The 22,030-nt window shown below is 37.0% G+C and overlaps 1 protein-coding gene across 6 annotated transcripts; it reads left to right on the top strand.

The window, feature by feature from the left end:
- Window positions 1-6: 6 nt before the first annotated feature.
- CIPC (CLOCK interacting pacemaker) lies at window positions 7-18,353 on the top strand. Of its 6 annotated transcripts, none has more exons than XM_023501931.2 (5): window positions 7-324; window positions 3,522-3,624; window positions 6,956-7,144; window positions 9,612-9,781; window positions 14,658-18,353. In XM_023501931.2, exons 3-5 carry the CDS (start codon window positions 7,009-7,011, stop codon window positions 15,555-15,557), a joined length of 1,206 nt encoding a protein of 401 aa, XP_023357699.1. In that variant the 5' UTR covers window positions 7-324; window positions 3,522-3,624; window positions 6,956-7,008; the 3' UTR covers window positions 15,558-18,353. The 6 variants fall into 6 exon arrangements, with proteins under 6 accessions (XP_023357699.1, XP_012403238.1, XP_031808319.1 ...); XM_031952455.1 differs by lacking the exon at window positions 7-324 and adding an exon at window positions 360-835; XM_012547784.3 differs by lacking the exon at window positions 3,522-3,624.
- The last annotated feature ends 3,677 nt before the right edge of the window (window positions 18,354-22,030 follow it).

The following is a 22,030-nucleotide window of genomic DNA, read 5'->3' as shown; positions in this document are numbered from 1 at the left end:
TAGGAAGAGGGGCGGCGAGGTCGATTCAAGTGTGACAGCTGTTTCCGGTGAAAGAGGAGGGGGATGTTTGCGAAAGCGCCCTTCTGGGAGAAGGAACGGGTCTTAAAGGTTCCCAGGGGGTGTTCCGCTGGGTCACGTGGCTAAGGAAGGCCCTCACGGAGGCGGAGAGGAGAAGAAAAGGGGCGGGAGCGGGAGGAGGGAAACTCTGGACTAACATTACGACAAGGACGATGACGGGGGTTGTCATGGTGTCTCGGGGTCCGGTTTGCGCATGCGCCGCCTGACAGCCTGTATTTGGTCCTGGAGTAGCGACCCCTGCCCCAGGTGAGAGAGACTAGAAAAGGCCCCGCGGGCTGGAAGGGAACGGGGCAGAGCTGGGAAAGCGGCGGGATTCACGATGCGGAGAATGTTAAAGGGCCAGCCGGTGGAGTCAAGGAAGGGGGTGGGGGGCAAAGAGAGAGAGTCGGAGACCTGGGTTTGGGGATCGAATCCCATCCTGTGTGACCTTGGGCAAGTCGCTTAACTCGTCTGGACCGCCTTGCACCTGTAGAATAAAGGAGTTTCCATAAGCGCTCCTTAAGCTTTCGATCTTGTAAAAAAAAAAAAAAAAGTTACGGCGATAGGGAAGCGTAAGGTGTCGGAGAGCAGGGAAAGGCCAAGAAAGAAGGAAGACTTGAGGTCGAGGAGAAAGTGGGAGGACGAGTGTGGATCCAAATAAGCTGACACACGCACACATCACTTTGTTTGATGCTGAGAAATGGGCATTCCCTGCCCAGGAGGAAAGGCTGGCGAGGCCGGCAGCTTCATTCACACGAGGAAAAGGAGACTCCGAGAGGTTAAGGGAACTTTTGCTCAACCCTAGTCCCTACTCCTAATCCTGTGCTTTTCCTGCTGCTAAACTAGGATGCCTGAGGAGGGAAGGGGAGGTAAACAGCAGCGCGCGAAGAAGGGAAGCTGGGGAGGGGAGCTGAAGGAGGTGGCGAGGGAATGAAGGGACGGAAAGGGAGAGAGCGCAGCAAAGTGAGATAAAGAGGCGTGGGGGTGGGTGCGCAGAAATGGAATGAAAGGAAGAGTGCAGTTAAGGGAGGGGAGTTTGCTAAGAGGGGAAAGGGGGAAAAGAAGGGGACAAATGAGGGGGAGGGAACATGCAGGGTAGATGTGTGTATGCGTGAGGTGGTGGTGGTGTCCCTTGATAGGCTGAGCAGAAAAATGGATTATGAGGTGTTTGGGGGACGGGGGAATGGTGGAGCAGTCTGCGATAGAGTAGAAGTGAATGAACAGAAGAGTTTGGGATCAGAAGACTGCCTTTTGGTTGAAAGAGAAGCTGGCAACGCTGTTTGGTGCTTGGGGTGCGGGTTTGAGAAAACCTACTTGTCCAAGACACCCTTGCCGGGCGTGTGGTTTGGGTGTTTGCCTTGGGCTGGTAGCTTGCCAGTCACCGTACGGTACCCCGAGGTTTGCCCTGTTCTGGCCTGCCGAGCTAACAGGCTGGCGGATGCTGACTTGCACAGATGTAATGTGGGCTGACGGGAGTGGGTAGGTGGTCATTGCCGTTGAAAGCTTCTTATAGCAGATGGGAAATTGAGGCCAAGCTCTGTCATAAATCATTTTTTCTGAAGGGAGACAAGAAAGCTGTTGAACTGAACCAAATCCAGGAAGCTATGTGGAGTGAAGTGTACCATTCCAATAGAGACCGGTCCGGGAGTGACACTGCAAAGGGTGGGAATGGATAGGAAAAGGAATAGGAGTGTTGGAAAATTAGGCCCTCTCTCCCCTCTGTTAGAATACACCAATGTTGATTTATAATTCTGGCTTAGGAAATTCAAGACAGAGAATGAACCTAGGGTACCTTGTTACTTGACTGTTGCAGCTACATTTATTTTGTGCTTTTATTTGTAAAGAATTACATTTCATCCTGCTTATTCTGTCATGTCGAGTTGGTCTTAAGCTCTCAGTTACATATATACACTAACTTTTTAAAAATAAACTTTTAAGAAAAGACTTCAGGCAAAGCTTAGCAAGCTGAAAATATTACAGACCCATTCCATTTATATTTGGGTTTCTTTTCTTCTTTCTTCCTTGTTTTCTTTATTCTTACCTTTTTTTTCCCCTTCATTCCTTTTTATCACTCCTTTTTAAGTGGCCCAGGTTCATAAGTGATCCCTTCTTTTGCTGGTAGCATAGCTATTGATTTGCAAATCAATATAGTTTTTAACCCATATCCTTTTAATTTGCCTGGTTGCCTTGCCTCACCTTGTATGTGTATATTACAGCGAACTAATGGACAGACCTGAGTAAGGAAGGGCTGGTTTCAAATGCTGCTTCAGAAATAAGTAATAGAATAAGTCACTTAACCTCTATGCTTCAGATTCCTAATCTGTAGGATTATAATGGTCTCTAAAATCACTTCCAGCTCTCAGTCTATAATTCTGTGACTAATTTTTTTTCACCTCAGCCAAGTTAGTTACTTTCTCGTTTCTTTCTTGGAAAAGAGAGAGCAGATTATATTTTTGAGCCATAAAATTGACTAAATCTAGGATTCATTTTATTAGTTCTTTGTTTGGAAATGTATAACCTTTGATTATGAAGCAGTGAAAGCCTTTTGAATTACTTCACCTAATAAAAGGTGTTACAAAAAGTTTCAGAAAGACAATGGACTGGGAATGGATTTTTATCATGTTGTTGATTTTGTTAAAACATTAATTAATAGTTATAAACCATAGTTTAGAACCTACAATATATGGTTCTTCTTAATAGATTTGAATATATATAAATATATATAAATTTACATAGATTAATAGAAAAAATACAAATTCTTTATTGTTGTTTTGTCCTTTCATGTGATCTTTATACTCTGGGGACTCTCAAGAACTGTTATATTTATGTGAAGAAAAATCCTAATTAGTGCCAGTTTGTGACAGTTTATCTTGGTTAAGTGCAATTCTAATAAGGTCCTAGAAAAATAACCCTAACACCTTTCACAGTAGAATTTTAGATGTCTGTGAAGTAATTTTAGCCACTATTAGTCTATGCCAGAAATGAACAGATGACTTAGAGGCAAAGAGTTGAGCAATGAATTCTCAATCTCGTTTGCCAATGGCCATTTAAATTTGTCCTTAATTTAGAAGGGAGAAAAGCAATGCAATTACTTTAGGTTTTGATATTTTGCCATTTTGTGTAGCTCTTAGTCTGAGATCATTGATAAATAAATGCCATCAGTCTATCTGCTCTCTCTCCTGTTGAGTGCCTCATTTGGTTCTATTTATTACAGAAATCTTCTGTTCAGTGGTTAATTTTCCTCATCACCATTCATTGAAAGGAATATGTCTCATTCCCCAGAGAGAAAAAAAAAAATTAAAAGATATAATGTAGTTCTTAAGTCTGGTTTCATTTGAACCTTGTTGGGACATTGAAATTTCTGTTCTCTAGAAATAGAACTTTACATTAGGGACTTATATATAAAACTTCTCTGTTTACCATGATAAAATATATTTTGTTTTATTTGTTTTTGCCTAGTACAGATATTCCAGGGCAGTGGATAGAGCATCGGGCTTGGAATTAGGAGGGACCCATCTTACTGTGTTCAAGTCCAGTGTCAGATACTTACTAGTTATATGACCCTGGGTAAGTCAATTAACCCTTTTTGCTTCAGTTTGCTCATCTGCAAAATGAGCTGGAGAAAGAAATGGGATAGTCACTTTACTATCTTTGCCAAGAAAACTCTAAATGGTATTACAAAGTATCAGATATACCTGAAATTCTTAAATAAAACAATAACAACAAACCACAGATGTTCTAGTGTTGATGGATATTTTATAGATATGGAGGTATAATGGAAAGAGTTCTGTTTTAGAGACAGAACCTGTGTTCAAATCTCACTTGATAGTGTCTTGGTAAAGTGAATATAGGCTTTGAGTCAGGGATACTCAGGGTTAAATCTTGGCTCAAATATTTACTAGTATTGTGATCCTGGACTAGTCATCTAATGTTTCTGTATAGTACTTTATGGTTTACAAAACACTATAAGTATTAACTGAATTGATTCCCCTTGCTATATCCCCACTTAACAGATGAGAAAACTATGGCACCAAGAGTTAAAGGACTTGCCAAGAATCATACAACCAATAAGTGTCTGTGGCAGGATTTGAACTCAGATTTTTCTGACTCTTAAATCCTATATTCTATCTATTGTGCTACCTACTTGCCCTTTTGTAAAACGGATGACTTGTAGGATCTTGTGATCTGGAAATCTATCTATGACCTTTTTTACTTATCTCCAAATCTACAATCAGATTGGCTCTTCTCATTTTGTATGTGACAGAATAAAATCCAGTTTGTTAGTTTGTAGCTATGCTAATTGTACAGTGATTTTTAAAAAATCTTTTATTAAAAGAGGAGTGTTAGCTTTCTTCATTCAGACAAAACATTCTTAGATAAGAAACTTTGTATTGACTTCTTTACAAAAAAGATTAAGGAACTCCTTTCCTAATTTCAGTTCTTCATTTTCATCCTTGTATTAGTCTGAATGACTATCCCTGAGTCACATCTATTTCCATTTTGAAGAGACCTGCAATTAATTTCCTAACAACAACAGTAATGTTCTTTATAAGAAAATTAAAATGTGTACATTTGTTGCATTTCACACAAAAGAACCTGCTTTAATTAGAGATACAATTATACATTTTAGTACACTGTTTTATCTGGGTTGTCCAAACTGTCAAATTCATATCCAGTACTGAGACATTACATTTTCCACAATTCGGTACAAAAAATGATATTTCCATTTTCTGTCCTTTATGCACATAGAAATAAATGAGTAACCTGTCTAGGGGTTCTTGGTAATTAGAAATGAATTGTGTAAAGAAATCTGTTTCCTTAAATCAATCGAATGTTTTGTTAAATAACTATACTTGTATTTTATTGTGAAATTTGTTCCCATTCAGACTGACTAAGCTCTCTGATGTATTCTATTACAGTCAGGAAGGAGTTGAGCAACCATTAAACACCCTTAATTTCTATTTAATTTTAGTTTGGGTCCTTCCACTACTTATTTATTAGTTGCTTGTGATTGCCAGAAATTCTTGGCATTTGCTGCAGTAGTATCTGTGCTTGGAATGCTCTCAGGCTTCATGTGGTACACCTCATAGAGCACCTTATTTCCTTCAAGACACCCTTTCTCCATGAAGGCTTTCACAATTCTCCAATTGCTAGAGACTGACTGATTCAACTACTAGACTCATTTTTAGAATACATCTAGTAATTTATGATATGCAGTCAATTGATTGTTGGTCTAGTAAAAAAAAAAAAGGTTAGTTTTCATTTGTTAGTTGGGGAGGCTTATTTTTTTTTTATTATTTTTTTTAATGGTAATTGTCTTCTGTGGATAATTGGGTAATGTCAGAACATTTAAGAAGACAAGGAAACAAAAGCCTTAATCCTAATTAAATATCAATTTCATAGAATAAAATCATAAATGGATTATGAATTTTAAATATCACAAGAACTTGGGATACTTAGACTCAAGCTTATTGCTACATTTTTTTTCTTAAGCACCGCTCTAGCAAAGCTCTTTGGGTTTTGGTTTTGGTGTTCCTTAATGCCAACCTTTTAGTACCCATTTAGTGTTTTCTTTACTAAACCTAAAAGGGGCTTTTTGAAAGAACTAAATCTGAGGTAGTGTCAGCTTCCACTGCTCTGTCAATTGTGTGATTAGCTTTGTGATTAGCTTTTTCAGCATTTAACAATTTGGTTTCTGTGACCTCAGCCACATTCCTTGACTTTTCTGAGGTACAGGTTGGTTTGTTTTGTTTTGTTTTGTTTTTTGCCTGCAAAACAGAACTAATAATCTATACTCTGCACTTTAGGGTTGTCTTGAAATGACTGCGTGAAAGAACTTTGTAAACCACAAAGTTCTATATAAATAAAGATGTTACTATTAATTTGCTATTCATCAGTTTATTCTGATCATCCCAAAGCTTTTATCTTCTCTGAGAGTTCACAGAACCTTTCTTATGACTTATTAAGCAAGCATCCTACTTGGTACCCCATCCTCTCTTCCTCTAATACCCTCTCTTTGAGTGCCTTTCTGGAAACTTTTATGCCCCAGCATTGTAGGGACTCCCCACTTGTGACACCCATCAAACATACCTGAACAGTAATCTACATGCCCATCCTTTTAGTAAAACATCTTGAACAACTAGGAATGATGGGAAAATAGTGAAGCAACTAGCTATGACAAGTCTAGGAGAAGTTTTTCTACTAGGCCATTACTCATTACCCCTTCCCTTTCTCTTCCTCTTTCTGCCTAAAATCCTCAAATCTGATTCCAACAACCAAATACCCCTTTATTTCTCCTTTTCCCATTCTAGGGCTTAGGTTGTCTTTGTGCAAATTGGAACTATTCCATTATAAAGTCCTATTTCTTTATGCCTTAATGACCTATTTGAATTTTTGTGAAAACTTACCCTTAAGTCTAAAAATTACCAGAATAGACAAGAATTACCTTTGGGGTAGTTTGCAGATGGTTTGGACAAAGTATTGAAAGAGTAGTGGTACTGAGAGAAAGGCTAGGCTATGCTTTGAGACTTTAAATTTTGTGCTGTGAAGTAGAATCTGGTCCAAAAACATCTATTTCATCTCAGAAATAAAAGTAAATTGAGAAATTATTAGCTGTTCTAAAAGTTTACTATTCTAGTAAAATGTTTCTTTGTTAAAGATATGCAAAACTTTCAGTTGACTACACTTCAACTTGGAAATGAAACTAAAGTCCCCTTATATTAAAGTTGGGGAGAAATTAATCAACCAACTAAAATAAATTTTTATTCTTTGAGGTTTATGAGAAGACAGAACAGAAGCTGGAAGGAGCTAGTTGCTGTGTGTGTGTGATTTGCTCTTCTCCGAAGTTGTTTCTCCAGCTCCTAAGACATAAAGACTTCTTATTTGATTGTTATCCTAGGGTTGTCCAGATGGAAAGGATGTTGATGAACTGGCTTCCTGCACAGTGAGAGTATGGAGAGAAAAGACCCACCCAGAAGCAGCCCAAGAAGGCTGTTGGCTAAACTCAGCAAAGTAATGGAGAAGAAACAAATGGCTCATCATTTCAACATGGCAGCTGCTGAGTCAGATAAGGACTCTGGATTTTCAGGTTAAAAATACTTTTTGTTATTTTTCATCCATTATAGGGGGTAGTTAGGTGGTACTATAGTGCACAGAGTGCCAGGCCTGGAGTCAGGAAGATTCATCTAACTGACTTCAAATCTTTATTCAAACTCTTATAGCTATGTGACCCTGGACAAAACACTTAACCCATTTTGCCTCAGTTTCCTCATCTGTAGGATGGCTGGAGATGGATGGCAAACCACTCCAGTACCTCTGCCAAGAAAATCTCAAATGGAGTCACAGAATCAGAACAACTGAAAATGACTGAACATCCATACATCCATTATAATAGGTTGTTTTCAAAATCTCCTCCACTCATAACATACTTGTATGACTAGATACTTTTATCTGCAGGATAAATTTTAGAAAGTTGAAAATTTTCTCTCTCTCTCTCTCTCTCTCTCTGTGTGTGTGTGTGTGTGTGTGTGTGTGTTAAGTCTCTGAGGGCAAATTTGAACTCGGGTCCTCCTGACTTCAGGACTGCTGCTTTATCCACTGTGCCACCTAGCTGCCCCCAAAATAATTATTCTGATGTCATACTGTAATATTACATTCAAAGTACCTGCCAGCAATGTCAGGAGATTGGGACATCTAGTTACAGCTTGATCTCTGAGTTTTAAACCAAATGTTTCCCACTGTTGTAAGTGGTTGCAAGAAAAAATATTTCCGTGCTCATGCTTCTGTTGTTTCAGCTGTTTTCTCCACACGAATAGCTTATCAGACTGCAGGAAAAACACTTTTGCACATTGTTAATCGTTAACAATTAAGAAATCAGCTCAATAAAATTACTGTGTGATGCGTTAAAATAACTTGTTTGCCAGAAATTAACTTTTAGAACATTCAGCACATTGTTCTTAATTTTTGTTTTTCTCCTTCAAAGTTCTTGGAGTATTCTGTGGGTATTTTGGTGATAAACGTGAAAAAAAGATTAATACCATCCATTTTTTACACAGAAGAAAACAAAAAAATATAGGAAACACAAACATATAGAATAGTTTTTGTTATATATTACTAATATATATAAAATATGTATGTGTGTTATACATATATATCATATATCTGTTTTTATATATTTAAAAACAACAGAATTTCAGTTTCTTATCAGAAGTCTTATTGTTGGAATGTTTACAAACTGTTAAGCCATTGGAGTTGATAGAGACAATAATTATCTAATTTGGCATGGTTCAATATGATTGATTTGATCTTAGAAGGAGATATTTTGGGCCAGAACTTGAAATAAGGTACAAAGTACAACTGATAGAAAAGATGCTTGTGTTCACACTTTTAGAGAGTTCATAAGTATCTAAGTACTCAATGGAGTTCACACATTTGGGAGATTTCAGGGCTTAGTATGAGATATCTGAATTCACACCTCCCCTAGGGCCAGAGGGCACTCTGGGAGATAACCCAGAATCCCTCTCTCTCCAGAAGGAGGAGTTAACCTTTGGGAGATCATATATATACAGGAAGCTCTTAGAGCTGGGGAGAGTTTACTTGGGAACATTCCCAGGGGTCAGAGAGTTGGAGAGGAGCACTCTGGAAGAAAGCCTACAAGCCCTATCTTCAAGGCAAGAAAGATTAATCATATCTTCTACCTTGGTGCTGGCTGGAGTCGGAAGGACAAACCTTTGGATTTGGAGACATTCGGGCGGAGCTCTTAGAACCAAGCAGAGAGATAGGCCTCTGGGCTAACCAGGCTATATTGAGGGACACGATAAAAGATCTGAACTTTTATCACCTGGCTGTGTTTTGGAAAAAACACCACATTTTGGTTGCGATTTTGGAGTAATTATTTATTTCAACTGAGACTAAAGCTGCCTCCAAAAAACCTCCCCAAGAAACCTGCTTTCTCCCAGAGAAAACTATTATTATTATTTTAAAGAAGAGAAAGACACCAACATCTTATGACAAATTCTTGTTCTTTTTCTGTATTAAAATGTTAATTTTTGTTACTGGTTGTTAATAATAAAAAAATTTTAAGATTAAAATATTAATTTTAATTGTGAAATAGTGCTATATAATTCCAATTAAAGTTGGCTGGGGATAATTTTCATTTTCTCTTCAGTTTTTGTGCATTTTATATTAGGAATATAAAACCTTTTTATAGAATTCTAGATTGTACAAGTACAAAGGGCTTACAAATTTCCTTACAGTTTTTAAACCTAAGCTAAAAGAGCTAATTTCATACATTTAGACTTTCATTGAGGTTCAGTTTGTGTTCCTTTTGATGAGAGGGATTTAAATATGAATCCCTGTTCAGAAGAATCTGATTGGAATCCCACAATTCATTGCAATCAATGACTGCCAAATAGCCATGAAGTAGCATTCATTCTAGTATGAGCCCCTCATCAATAACAGTGGCCATTGAATAAGACTAATGCTATAAGGTAGAAGAAAGTTGTCCAGTAGCTGCAGACTCAATTAATTACTTTTCTGACTTTTTCCGGCATCAGATGGAAGCTCAGAATGCTTAAGCTCTGCAGAACAAATGGACGCAGAGGATATGCTGAACACTCTAAACTGGCATGGAGAAGATGGACCCCGACACAACTCCACAATAGCAAGTAATTCCTTTCCAGCTCTGTCTTCTATGGTTGTCATGAAGAATGTGTTGGTCAAACAGGTGAGGATCACTGAAAAAAATTGTCTCTGGAAGTCTGTATATTAAAAGCCTGTACTTTCCATCTTTAAAAGATTTATTCTCCTTTTTATTTGGCCACTTAGAGTCAGGAACATAAATGGTACCATTTTTTCCCCCAGTAGATTTTATATATACATATAAATTTATTTGTGTGTGTGTGTGTGTGTGTGTGTGTATCACAGACTAGTACTGAAATTTTCTATTAAGGTGAAAATGTTAATCTTCCACTCACTAACATAGCTAAAAATGATGATTATGAGAACTTTAACATGTAAGTCCTGTAAACACATTTGGCAATCCTTTAATTATATACAAAGGAATCTGTCCTGTAATCCAGCCTTTCCAGATGGGCAATCCTCCTGGATGGCAATTTATTATTTTAGAGTGTTGTCTTACCAATTACTAGGCCAGTTTAGTATTTCTGAGCATGGCAAATATGAAAAAGTGATATATAAAGTCATTCTAGTTAGATTTAGATATATTTTTGGTTGTCAAGGAATAGAAGGCAAAAAGAATGTTTAGAAGGTGAGATAGGAAAAGTGATTAGAAGATTTTGATAACCCTAGAATTTCATCTTTAGAATTTGGAAATTTATATGAACAGTTTAAACACCCACTCACTGCTTAGACACAAAAGGAACAGAAGATTGTGCCTCCTGGTACACAGAAGTCTGGGGTCAAGCACCCACTGATACTTATTTGATAGATGAACTCTTTTATATATGTAATCTTGACCAGATTCAATAGTTAGCAATTATGGTATAATGGAAGTATGTAAATTTGTACTTTAATAATAACACATTACATAATAACCATGTAACCATGAAGGAAAAGATGACCCAGGATTACGATTTAAGCAGTGCTTTAGAGTTATGAATCTATTTGTGATTAGCAAAAGCTGAGGAACAAAATGCTTAAGGCCAAAAATCATTTAAGGAAAGAGCTTTTCATTCTCTATGGTCAGAAAAACATGATTCTTATAGTGATGAAGACCATCCTTGGTTGAGGAGAATATTTTAGATAAAAATGCTTTGAATAGCTGTGACTTTTACACCTTAGTTTGCGTGGTTTAAAGAACATAATTCTAATATCACAAAAAACATTAGCATTATAACTATTGCCTAGTTCTTTCTGGGAAAACAATATTGATTTTCTAGCAGGGAAGCCTAGTGTCATTGTAGTGAATTACGAAAAGAGATATTGTTCAGGAAATCATCTCTCAGCCGCTAATGCAATTCTCAATGAAAAGCAAGATTAAAGGTAGTAAATAAAACCTAATTTAAATGTCTCTGAATCACTAGTCTTATCCTTTTGTGGCTTTTATTTGTGTTTCTTTTCTCTGAGCCCCTTGCTTCTTTTTCTTGTGTATGTAGTTATAGCTTTTCTTTCTTGTAGACCAGGCTAGTAGAAAATTGATGATAATTCAGGGTTATGTTCTGAATGTGCTTTTCCAGCAGTGCCATATTCTTCATATGATGGGCTAGAAAGGCTACTGGGGTATATTGGGGTAGAAAATCTAGGGAATGACAAGAATGGAGAATTAATTTTAAGTAGCTTACCTTGCTAAGTATTTGGTATTTTGTTTTTGTTTTTGTTTTAGGACTCTTTTTGTTGTTTGTATGATAGGTGGTGAAGCATATTGTTTCCATTTTATGATGTTCTTTGTGTGTTGATAGGTAATATGCTCTGTCCTTTGCTGTACTGTTTAAAATATTTTTATTTCCCTCTTGTGTGGGTTATAGTCCCATTTACTGGTTAGTTGTTACCTTGACAAAATCTTTGTTGAAAGTGGGCCCCAGTTTCTTATCTGTAAAAATGAGGGAGTTTGGTTACAAGAGATCAAGTTCTTGTCTGGCTCACAAATTTATGTGATACTTGGCTATAAAATAATTTTTCATATCTAATAACTAAAGGCAGATGGCCTTTAGAGCAGTGGACATATTGTATTGTGCTAAAGCGTGCCAGTGAAACATTCTTATAAATAATGATGGGTTGAAGGGAGGGGGCATTCTAACAACATAGAACTGGAATACAGTGAAACAATCAGCATTTACCTTATAACTCTCCCCTTTTTTCTGATTCACTCTTATAATGAGTCTGAATTAGGAACAAGATAAAGTTCTGCTTTGTTCTTGGCTAAAATAGTCACTTTACTCCTCTGGTTTATCCCTAGTCTAACATATCCCTGGGCATTCAGATCTACTCTTTGTTTGGTTATAAGACATCTATCCTGCGTGTCTGTCTTGCAAAACAGGCTCAAATCTCAGAATTAAATGTTTTTCTGTGGTTATATTTTATAGTAGGATGACCGCGAATTGACCTAAGCCTTTATAAGATCCTTTTGAGGATCTCCTTCAGTACTGGGGTGGAACTGGACCAGCTCGCAGGAGTTAGGGTACAATCCTATCTGAATCAATGATTTAAAAGTCTTATATGAGACATACCACCAAACACTTATTTCTCTCAGGTTCCATTGCCTTAAAAACAGAGAGTAATCATCTACTGCAAGCTTAACCCAACTTGAGGGTCAAATTTATGAAAGTTTGAAGAAATGGATTCTATTTGTGAATGGAAGTCAACTTTACAACAAATTTAAATGCAGCAAATACTTAAGTTCTTACTATGAACAAAATATTGTTTTGTGACTACAGAAACAAAAATAAAGCAACCCCTGCCTTACAGAAGTTTATATTCAATTTAGGAATATATGATATGATATATTGGCAGAGAAGCAATATACAAGGTAGGGAGTTATGGGCCCAAATGAGAGAACACTAATGCTTGGATGAATCAGACTTAAGAGAGGAGATGGCTCCCAGTGTTATGTTTGTTGTTCTGAAGAATTTCTAATGTAGTTTTTAAGTCAACAAAATCATACAAGCTGATCCTTGAAGGAAGATAAAGATTCAAAAAATATCCAGCTGAGGAGGGATTGTTCTAGATATTGGAGATTTGTGTAAAGGCAGGAGATGACATTGAGTTCAGAGTCCACTGAACAAAGTCCAGTTTGGCTAAAACATAATGTAAAGGACTACATAGTACTAGGAAAAATAGGAAGGAAATAAGTATGTTAGGTACCTGTTTTTTCTAGACACTGTTCAAAGTGCTTCATGTATATTATCTTATTTGATCCTCATAAAAACTTGGAGAAATAGGTGCAGTTATTTTCCTCATTTTATAGTAGGGAAACTGAGGCAGGCAGAGGTAAAGTGATTTGTCTAGAGTCAGCCAGCTAGTAAATATTTAAAGCCAGTTTTGAACCCACATCTTCCTGATTCCAGGCCCAACATTGTTCATTGTACTATTTAACTGCCTGCCAGAAAGCTAAGTTGCAATCAGATTGTAGAGGACCTTAAATGCCAGACTGAGAAATTTATATTTTTATCCCAGAGATCGTAGAAAACTCCTGAAAGTTTTTTGGTTGGTTGTTTGTTTTTTAAAGCTGAGAAATGATATGATCATACCTAGATTATTTGGCAACTATGTAAAAAGATGGATTAAAAAGGGGAGGGGGACATTTGTATTAGGGACACAGATTGGTTGGCTATTACATTAGTCCAGTTAAAAGATTGAGAGTCTGAACTATGGTTGTGGCATCCTGAGCACAGAGAAGGGTATGGATTACAGAGATTTTGTGGGCATAAAGTGGACAGAGCTTGCTAGATAATTGGCTCTAGGGTGCCATGAAGGAAGACCGTGAGGTTACAAAACTGACTGATTTAGGATGATGGTGATTCTCTAAATAGGAAAATTGAGGAAAGAGGGAGATTTAGAAGGGATAGATAGTCATGTTCAGTTTTTAACTTGTAAAGCTTGAGTTGTAGACCACAACATCTAAGTGAAGATGTTCCATGGGTAGTTTATAATATGTAACTGGAATTTGAGAGATTAAAGCTGGATTTATAGATTTGAAAGTTATCTATATAAAGATGATAGTTTGAAATCATGGAAGTAGATGAGACAAGCAAGGAAGAGAACTTGGAGAAGGATAAAGGTCAGATCGAGTTTTGGGAAAACATTATACTCTCATTATGGAGGTAGAGAGGGCTGATGATCCAACAAAGGAATGCTTATTATCACGCACGCTAAGGAAAGACTAGCTTCATTCCTGGCCCTGCCACTTACTATCTGTGTAATCTTAGGCAAATCACTTAATTTCTCTTTAATGACCTCAGAGGTCCCTTTTAGCTCTTAAGGTTGTGACCATATGATCCTGAGGAGAGATTAGGTGGGAGAAGAGGAAGGTCAGCATTCCCAAAATCTGTAGAAAGATTGGGAGTGGAGAGAGGAATCAGGGCTGAGACAAAACCATCAAATCGGAACTGGAAAAGAGGAGTTTCAGTCGAGTGGTGAAGGGACTGAGAACTGTGTGGGTGGTAAGGAAGTGAAGGCAGTAAATTTAGATGACACTTTCTAGGTGTTAACAATGGAGAGGGAGAAATATATAGGATGATACCTTGAGCCTATATTTCATGTGTTGGCATTACATTTTTAACTTGATGTCAGAAATGGTATCATACTTTATTATCACCTTAGCTATGACCCTAATTATACAATAATTCCAGCTACTGACAACTAAATGACACCTTTGGAATAAAAAATGTTTGTTCTCTATTAGAAAAGGTGTTAAAATGAAATAGCTTTTCATTAGGGTTTGTAGTCACAAACACAGATTTTGAAAGGACTTCTTTCAGATCATGACTGTGATGTGATCCAGATTTGTTATGTATGCCGTGGAAACCTTGTTTATGGGGGTTAGAGAGATGTAGGAACCTTTCTGACAATTCTGATTGATGCTTTTTTAATCTTATAAGTGTGTAAATTGTGGAAATGGAGTTCTTTTCCTTTCTTCTTTTCAGGGAAGAAATTCATCCCATCTCCAGTCTTGGACTGTCCAGCCCTCTTTTGAAGTGATTTCAGCTCAGCCACAGCTAGTATTCCTTCATCCATCTGTGCCGCCTCCTGTTAGTCCATATCCTGCTGGTGAGAAGAAAAATGACTCCAGAAACTACTTGCCTATTCTAAACTCTTTCACCAAAATAGCTCCACATCCAGGCAAGAGGGGCCTTGCCCTAAACCCAGAAGAAAGAGGAGAAACTGGTATGCAGAAACGAGTTTGTACAGAGAGACACAGGACAAGTTTGTTTTCCGTTGGGTCAATCAAGACTAATATTTTGTCATCAAATTCTTCTCCAGTGCCACCCAACACAAAACTTGCTCAGGAGTCAGTTCAGCAGAATTTGTCACCCTTGGTGGCCAGTAGAAGTCTACAGACAGTTCCTGATAGTCCAGCAGCATCTAGCAGCCATATGGCTAAAGCTCCAAATCTGGCCTTTGCTTCCCCTGCTAGCCCCCTTGGCTCATCTGATAGCACTTTGCACGGATTAGAGAGTCCCATGACACTTTCGGCATTATCCGCTCCTTATGGTCCACCTGGAGCAGGAGACCAGCTCTGCCACCCTTCAGAACCTTTCCCTGAGCAACGGCAGAGCAAGCATAGGCGCTTCAGGAACACCCTGGTCATCTTGCATAGATCTGGCTTATTGGAGATCACTTTGAAAACCAAGGAATTGATTCGTCAGAACCAGGCAACACAGATTGAACTGGATCGACTAAAAGAACAAACCCAGCTCTTGCTGGAGGCCACAAGGGGCAATGCTCCTCAGGCTTGGGCCGAATTACAAGCATCTTTAACATCTGTGTCCAGTCCAACTGGAAGTCACTTTGAGGTGTTATCTGCTCATACAAACTTAGCATAGGAGACATGTTTTGCCATCGTTTGAAGTGAATCTAGTGATTGACTGACATTTGCTTCTGTCCCCTGAAGCTTCTAGAGAAGCTTTATTTTTGTTTTATAGTTTAACAGTATGCCTAAAGATTCACTTGTGAGAGCACCTAGCATTCATTGGCTCTTGTGGCTAACCTGTACATGTCCATATTATGTCATACTTCAGCAGAAACCTCAGGTTGGAGCTGTCCCTGAACTCTAGTAGTAAAAATCAAGTAGTAGAAAAAAGAGACACATGCAGTGGGGATAGAAAGGATTATTCTTCTGAGCTGTCCTAGCAATTACCCCCTCATCATCCCACTCATTAAGCAGGCTTACAGGCACACAGTGGGGGAGAAATACACACACACACACATACATATACACAGAGTGGGTCCTATAGCATCTATAAGATTGAAGATTAGGAAACTTAGTTTAATGGATCTTTGCTGACTTGTCTTAATCACATATAAAAACGAGTGGATGTGTGTCTGCATTATTGCTGTATTTCATAGATAGAATGCCACTTGGTCCAAACCCTCAATTCCTTTGGTACATAATATGCAAAGCAGCCTAACCACTTAAGATTTCATTGTCTTGAACTGGAGAATTGAGGTGAAACTGTAATAGTATTAAACTGACATTAATTATAGATTTTTACTTACAAATCAGATTGCTCTACATCAAGATCTCACACTTAAGCAAAATAATTTAAGATTTCTGAAGTATTTAGTGGGTTACATAACATCTAGAATTCTCTAATAAAAAGCTGGCAGTGGTTTTTGATGAATTGATTATTGGACTTGGTGGTCTGAAAAACTAAGATGCTTTTGTTTGTATCTGTCTAGTTCAAGGGGCTATGTTTTTATTCTCATCAACTATGAGATAACTGGCTTTGTATCAGATCTAAAACTTCTCATGTCAATTTGAGGTGATTCCCAAAGTAAAGTTTACCCTGTACTTTCCTCATTCCCTTGAAGGTCTGAGGAGAAACATTTTAGGCGGTATACCTTGAATTCTGTAAAATTTTTCAATTGTAAGCTTCTCTTCAGGCTTATCACTTTCCCCTCAAATCTTAAAACTTACATTGCCTTCCAGTATTAGAGAGGGTTGGGTTATATCATAACATCTTCCATCATCTTTTTGAGATTACTGAAACTGCTCTAAAGACTTAGATAGTTGATCCTAGTTCATATAGAAAAGAAGAATATAATCAGGTTTTTCAGACTTGGTAAAAACAAGTTTTTATATGAAAAAGTCTTAGACCCAGAAAACTTTTTAATCCTTTGATTTAAATATCTCATTATCTCGAGATCTCAATGTATAGGAAATAATTTTCATTATGAAGACAACAGAAAAATTCTCAAAGACTTCAACTTTTCAACTGTAAGGAAATTCTTGAAATTTAAGGAAGCTGAAGGTAATCCTCTTTATCTTATAAGAATAACTCTAACATAATAGAAAATTTCATCCTTGGGACACAGGAAAAGCACCTATTACCACTCCCTTCCTTTGGGGTATTCAGAAATTAGGATTTTGAAACAGTTGATTTCAAAAGAATTATACAACATAGATATTAAAAATTCTTCTTATACTTATCTATACTCACCTCTAATCAGTGCAGAATTTTTACCTACCTTGTATTTTCTTGAGGAAGTTAAATCAAGAGCAAATTATGGCACTGAACAGAGTTTCTTGTCCTTTGAAGATCTTCTCTTGGCCCAACTTGCTTACTTCCTCTAAATCTGTTTGTATGGTACTAGAGCAGTGGTACACTGTGCACCCTGCTAAGAAAACTTCCTTTTGGCAGATAAATTTGGCATTGAAGCTATAGAGCCAGGTGCATTCCGGAACAGCCTGGACACCACTTATGAGCCTTACTGTTTGGCAAAACTAAAAACACTTACTGGGAACCAAATTAATTTCATCAGAAAAATCCTCAGTGGAGTTGTAAGCTTCTTGTACTCTTCCCCTATTAAGGTTTGCATTTTGCTTAGTGTCGTAGCAAAAGAAGATGAAGTCTTCCATTGATCCTTACTACTAAATGGAAATAGGAAACAGATGTGATTCAGGATGATCTTTCTGTTCTATATCTCCCTGTCTTGAAAGTCGTAAGACATTGTATAGCATAGGTTTTTCTCTAATGAAACTGTAAGTAGCTAGATCTGAGTAGAGAATCTAAGCTTGGGTAGGTGGAGGGAGCTGCATTGAAGCTAGCAAACTGGAACAGAAACCAGATCTGCGGGTGAGAGAACGACTCTTGGGCTGATCAGGAAGATATCTGCTTCATTGGTTGGATAAGGCTGTAAGTAGCATTGGTCTTGCAAATGCGTACATGGGTCTATTTATGAAACAGCAAACTTTTTTTGTGAGTAATAAGTCAATCTTGGCTTAGACCTTATCCAAAAGGTGCCCAAGATGTATTTTTGGCTCATAGAATTTTAGTTGTTACTATGAACAAAGTGGAAATGACTCTAGGAAAAAAAATGGTGTGGGATTAAATTGGTTATGGAAATGGAATCAATGAAGTTTATAATCGATAATATTTTTATTGCTTTTTTTTCTTAACTGTAAAATTGATAGCTGACTCTCCCTTCCCCTCTCCTCCCAGTTTCATGCTACCTATAGCTAGGACATAATTGCTGTGCATACATTAATATGCATATCCAGCTATGAATGCTATAAGGTAGAAATTGATTAACCAATATCTTTTGGGAGAAGGATGCAATTTTGCAGAAATTGACTTGACTGTGAAATTTGAAAGAGAAATAAAAATCACCTACTTGAATAATGTTTGGTCTTTTTCATTTTAAAAACAGAAGCCTGTGATCTTTTGGGGGCAGAGAACAGATATTCTGTATTGTATTCTCCCTGGAACACTTTGTGCAAAAATAATGCTTTGCTCCTAGAAGTTAAGAGCATGTTAGCTGACATCCATAGTAAATACCTGAATTGGTTTCAGACCTTTCAAACTTTAAAAATTTTAAACTGGTCCTGTGATTTGATCAGTTTGGGAAACTGTTGGTGTAGAAACTGTCTTATATTAATGCAAATTGGTCATTGGAAAGAATGACTGAGGTATTGATAGTTTAGGGAAAAGTGACCTTCCCATGTCACACAGCTAATGTGAATCAGAGGCAAGTACTTGAACCTAAGTTGTCCAGACTGATTCCAAGACCAACCCTCCCATGATGCCATTCTTCATCTCCCCATTACTCATGGTTTTTTGTTTTGTTTTTGTTTTTGTTTTTGTTTTTATTTTTTTTTAACTATAGCTTTTTATTTACAAGTTATATGCATGGGTAATTTTACAGCATTGACAATTGCCAAACCTTTTGTTCCAATTTTTCCCCTCCTTCCCCTATCCCAGATGGCAGATTGACCAATACATGTTAAATATGTTAAAGTATAAATTAAATACAATATATGTATACATGTCCATACAGTTATTTTGCTGTACAAAAAGAATCAGACTCTGAAATAGTGTACAATTAGCCTGTGAAGGAAATCATAAATGCAGGTGGGCAAAAATACAGGGAATGGGAATTCAATGTAATGGTTCTTAGTCATCTCCCAGAGTTCTTTCGCTGGGCGTAGCTGGTTCAGTTCATTACTGCTCCATTGGAACTGATTTGGTTCATCTCATTGCTGGAGATGGCCACGTTCATCAGAATTGGTCATCATAAAGTATTGTTGTTGAAGTATATAATAATTTCCTGGTCCTGCTCATTTCATTCAGCATCAGTTCATGTAAGTCTCTCTAGGCCTCTCTGAAATCATCCTGCTGGTCATTTCTTACTGAACAATAATATTCCATAATATTCATATACCAGTTTATTCAGCCATTCTCCAATTGATGGGCATCCACTCAGTTTCCAATTTCTGCCCACTACAAAGGGGGCTACCACAAACATTCTTGCACATACAGGTCCCTTTCCCTTTTTTAATATTTCTTTGGGATATAAGCCTAGTAGTAACACTGCTGGATCAAAAGAATGTGCACAAAAAGAGTATTTTATAACTTTGGGGGCATAATTCCAAATTGCTCTCCAGAATGGCTGGATGTATTCACAATTCCACCAACAATGTATCAGTGTCCCTGTTTTCCCACATCTCCTTCAACATTCCACATTATCTTTCCCTGTCATTCTAGCCAATCTGACAGGTGTGTGGTGCTATCTCAGAGTTGTCTTAATTTGCATTTCTCTGACTTGGAGCATCTTTTCATATAGCTAGAAATAGTTTGAATTTCTTTGTCTGAAAATTGTCTGTTCATATCCTTTGACCATTTATCAACTGGAGAATGATTTGATTTCTTATAAATTGGAGTCAATTCTCCATATATTCTGGAAATGAGGCCTTTATCAAAACCTCTGTAAAAATGTTTTTTGGGTTTTGTTTTTTGAAGAGAAAACTGGAATGTGGGGTTAGAGAATGAAGGTATGTTAAAAGCCCAAATTCATTGACCTTAGAAGTTTTTCACATTTCACAAGCAAAAGATGTTCATAACTTTTAACTAGAGAACATGGGAGACCTGGGATTCATCAGGCACATTGCCTTATGTTTTTGGATCCCCAAACTTAATTTCAGTTAAAGTTAAAGAATGTATAAGATAAGCAATCAAGCAGTACATGCCCTCTGAACTTGCCATACTTTCATAGATACCTAGTAAAAATGGCTTTTCTGTTAGTGATGTCACCCTTTTCTTGTCCTTGGGCTTGCTTATTATTTTCCAAGCATCTCTACTCTCAGCTTCACGACACTAGTGATCTGAAGGCTGGGAGACAGAAACATTAGGAACTTTTGTTGTACAATATAAGTATATTTCTATTTAAAAGCATATTTTAAATAAAATGGAGCACATACCATAGGCAAAAATGACTAAAGAAACTACTACTTTTGAAGCAAAATTACCATCTTTAAAAAAAAAAATCTGATGTTTCCCTGAGAGATGGTTTCCAGGGAGTTAAGGGAAGAGAAATTAAGCACTTTTTTTTCATGTGCAGTGAAAGTATGTCTATAACTGTATTCTCATATTCTGTAGAACCTGTAGAGATAGAGAGTAGTTCATTCAGCCATTTTATTTATCTGGATGGGATAACCAAAAAAAAGAGAGAAACCTATATTAGAAACTTTTTAAGATACACTAGTGCCTTTTCAAACAGCTTTGAGTAGGTCAACATTTAGAAATGGTTCTTTTATATCTTGTGTGTTTTCTTGTATATTTCTTTCTTTCTTTGAAAGTCTTTTATGTGAAGAGTTTTTGTGTGAAAATGACCTTGTTGATTCATCTAAGGTTACCTATTTGCTAATGTACCTGCTAAACCATTATCCTATTGACAGCCAAGTAGATGGTTTTAAAAATGGACTGTGGTCCATTTAGAACCAGATTTGCTATGAAATTGTTGGGAATAAGTCTTGCTAGCTTATAGAGCAATTCCTCAGTTTTATGATAATTCTATTTATAGGTATATAGGACTCAGTTAAATGGATTTTTAGGCTAAGAACCATTGGTAGCAAAATTAGTAAATTGCTCTTTTTAGTGGCTTTGCATTGCTTATGATTTTGCATTATCTGACTTCAGTTAATGAAAATTCAGAGCACTATAAAAAGACAAAGAATTATTATTCTCCAAAGAGGCCTTAAACTTGAAGTTAGGTCAAATGTTGTCTTTTTTTTCTGGTAATTCTCATTCTCCAATCAATCACCCCCTTCATAAATGGGACATGATGTCATTTTTTTATATTTTGGGGAATATGTCAACTTTAATTCTGAAATAAATATCTATTTTTGTCTGGATTTCTTTGCCCACTACCAGGTATGAAGCCTATTTGCCTTTTATTATGTAGGTCTTAATGTCGATTTTAATGTAGTTTCATTGTAGTCACAAATTAGAGACCATACTTTGTAATAGCTTTATCCTGATTCCAGCCTTCTGTATAATACTTTTTTTGCCACACCAAATGAGGGAGTAAAGATGGAAAAAGAGCTACCAGAAAGAATCAGCAGTATTAGAACCTGCTCAGGGAAATGGCAGCAGAAACTGACAAATTCATCTTTGTAATAGAAGCCTTTATCTCATAATACCTTAATTTCTTCCTTTTTAAGAGGAGGAGGATGGTACTTACTATGTACTTGACTCAGAGATGTTGAGAAAGTGTAAGATTTCCAAAGTGCTTTAAAGTTGCTTCAAAGAATGTCACAAGATATCACAATATCAATGTGCAGATAAATATTTTGAATTCTAGTGATAGAATCCAGGATAAGGACCCTTAAGTAACATTCTTAACACCTCAATTGTCACTCGCTTGGAATTAAATCATAGATGCCATTGATTTTTAGCCAAACTTCTTATGAGAAATCAGGGCTCTTGTTTTCATTTGCTCACTTAAAAATTGTTTTTTACAGATGCTTTTTTGGGGTGGGGAAGGTTCTAGCTTCATTTTCACTTCCCAGTAAGTCTCT

This window comes from Sarcophilus harrisii, chromosome 2 (genome assembly GCF_902635505.1).
Source record: "Sarcophilus harrisii chromosome 2, mSarHar1.11, whole genome shotgun sequence".
Taxonomy (NCBI): domain Eukaryota; kingdom Metazoa; phylum Chordata; class Mammalia; order Dasyuromorphia; family Dasyuridae; genus Sarcophilus; species Sarcophilus harrisii.
The sequence above is the reverse complement of the archived record's forward strand: the minus strand, read 5'-3'. Positions and strand labels throughout refer to the sequence as shown.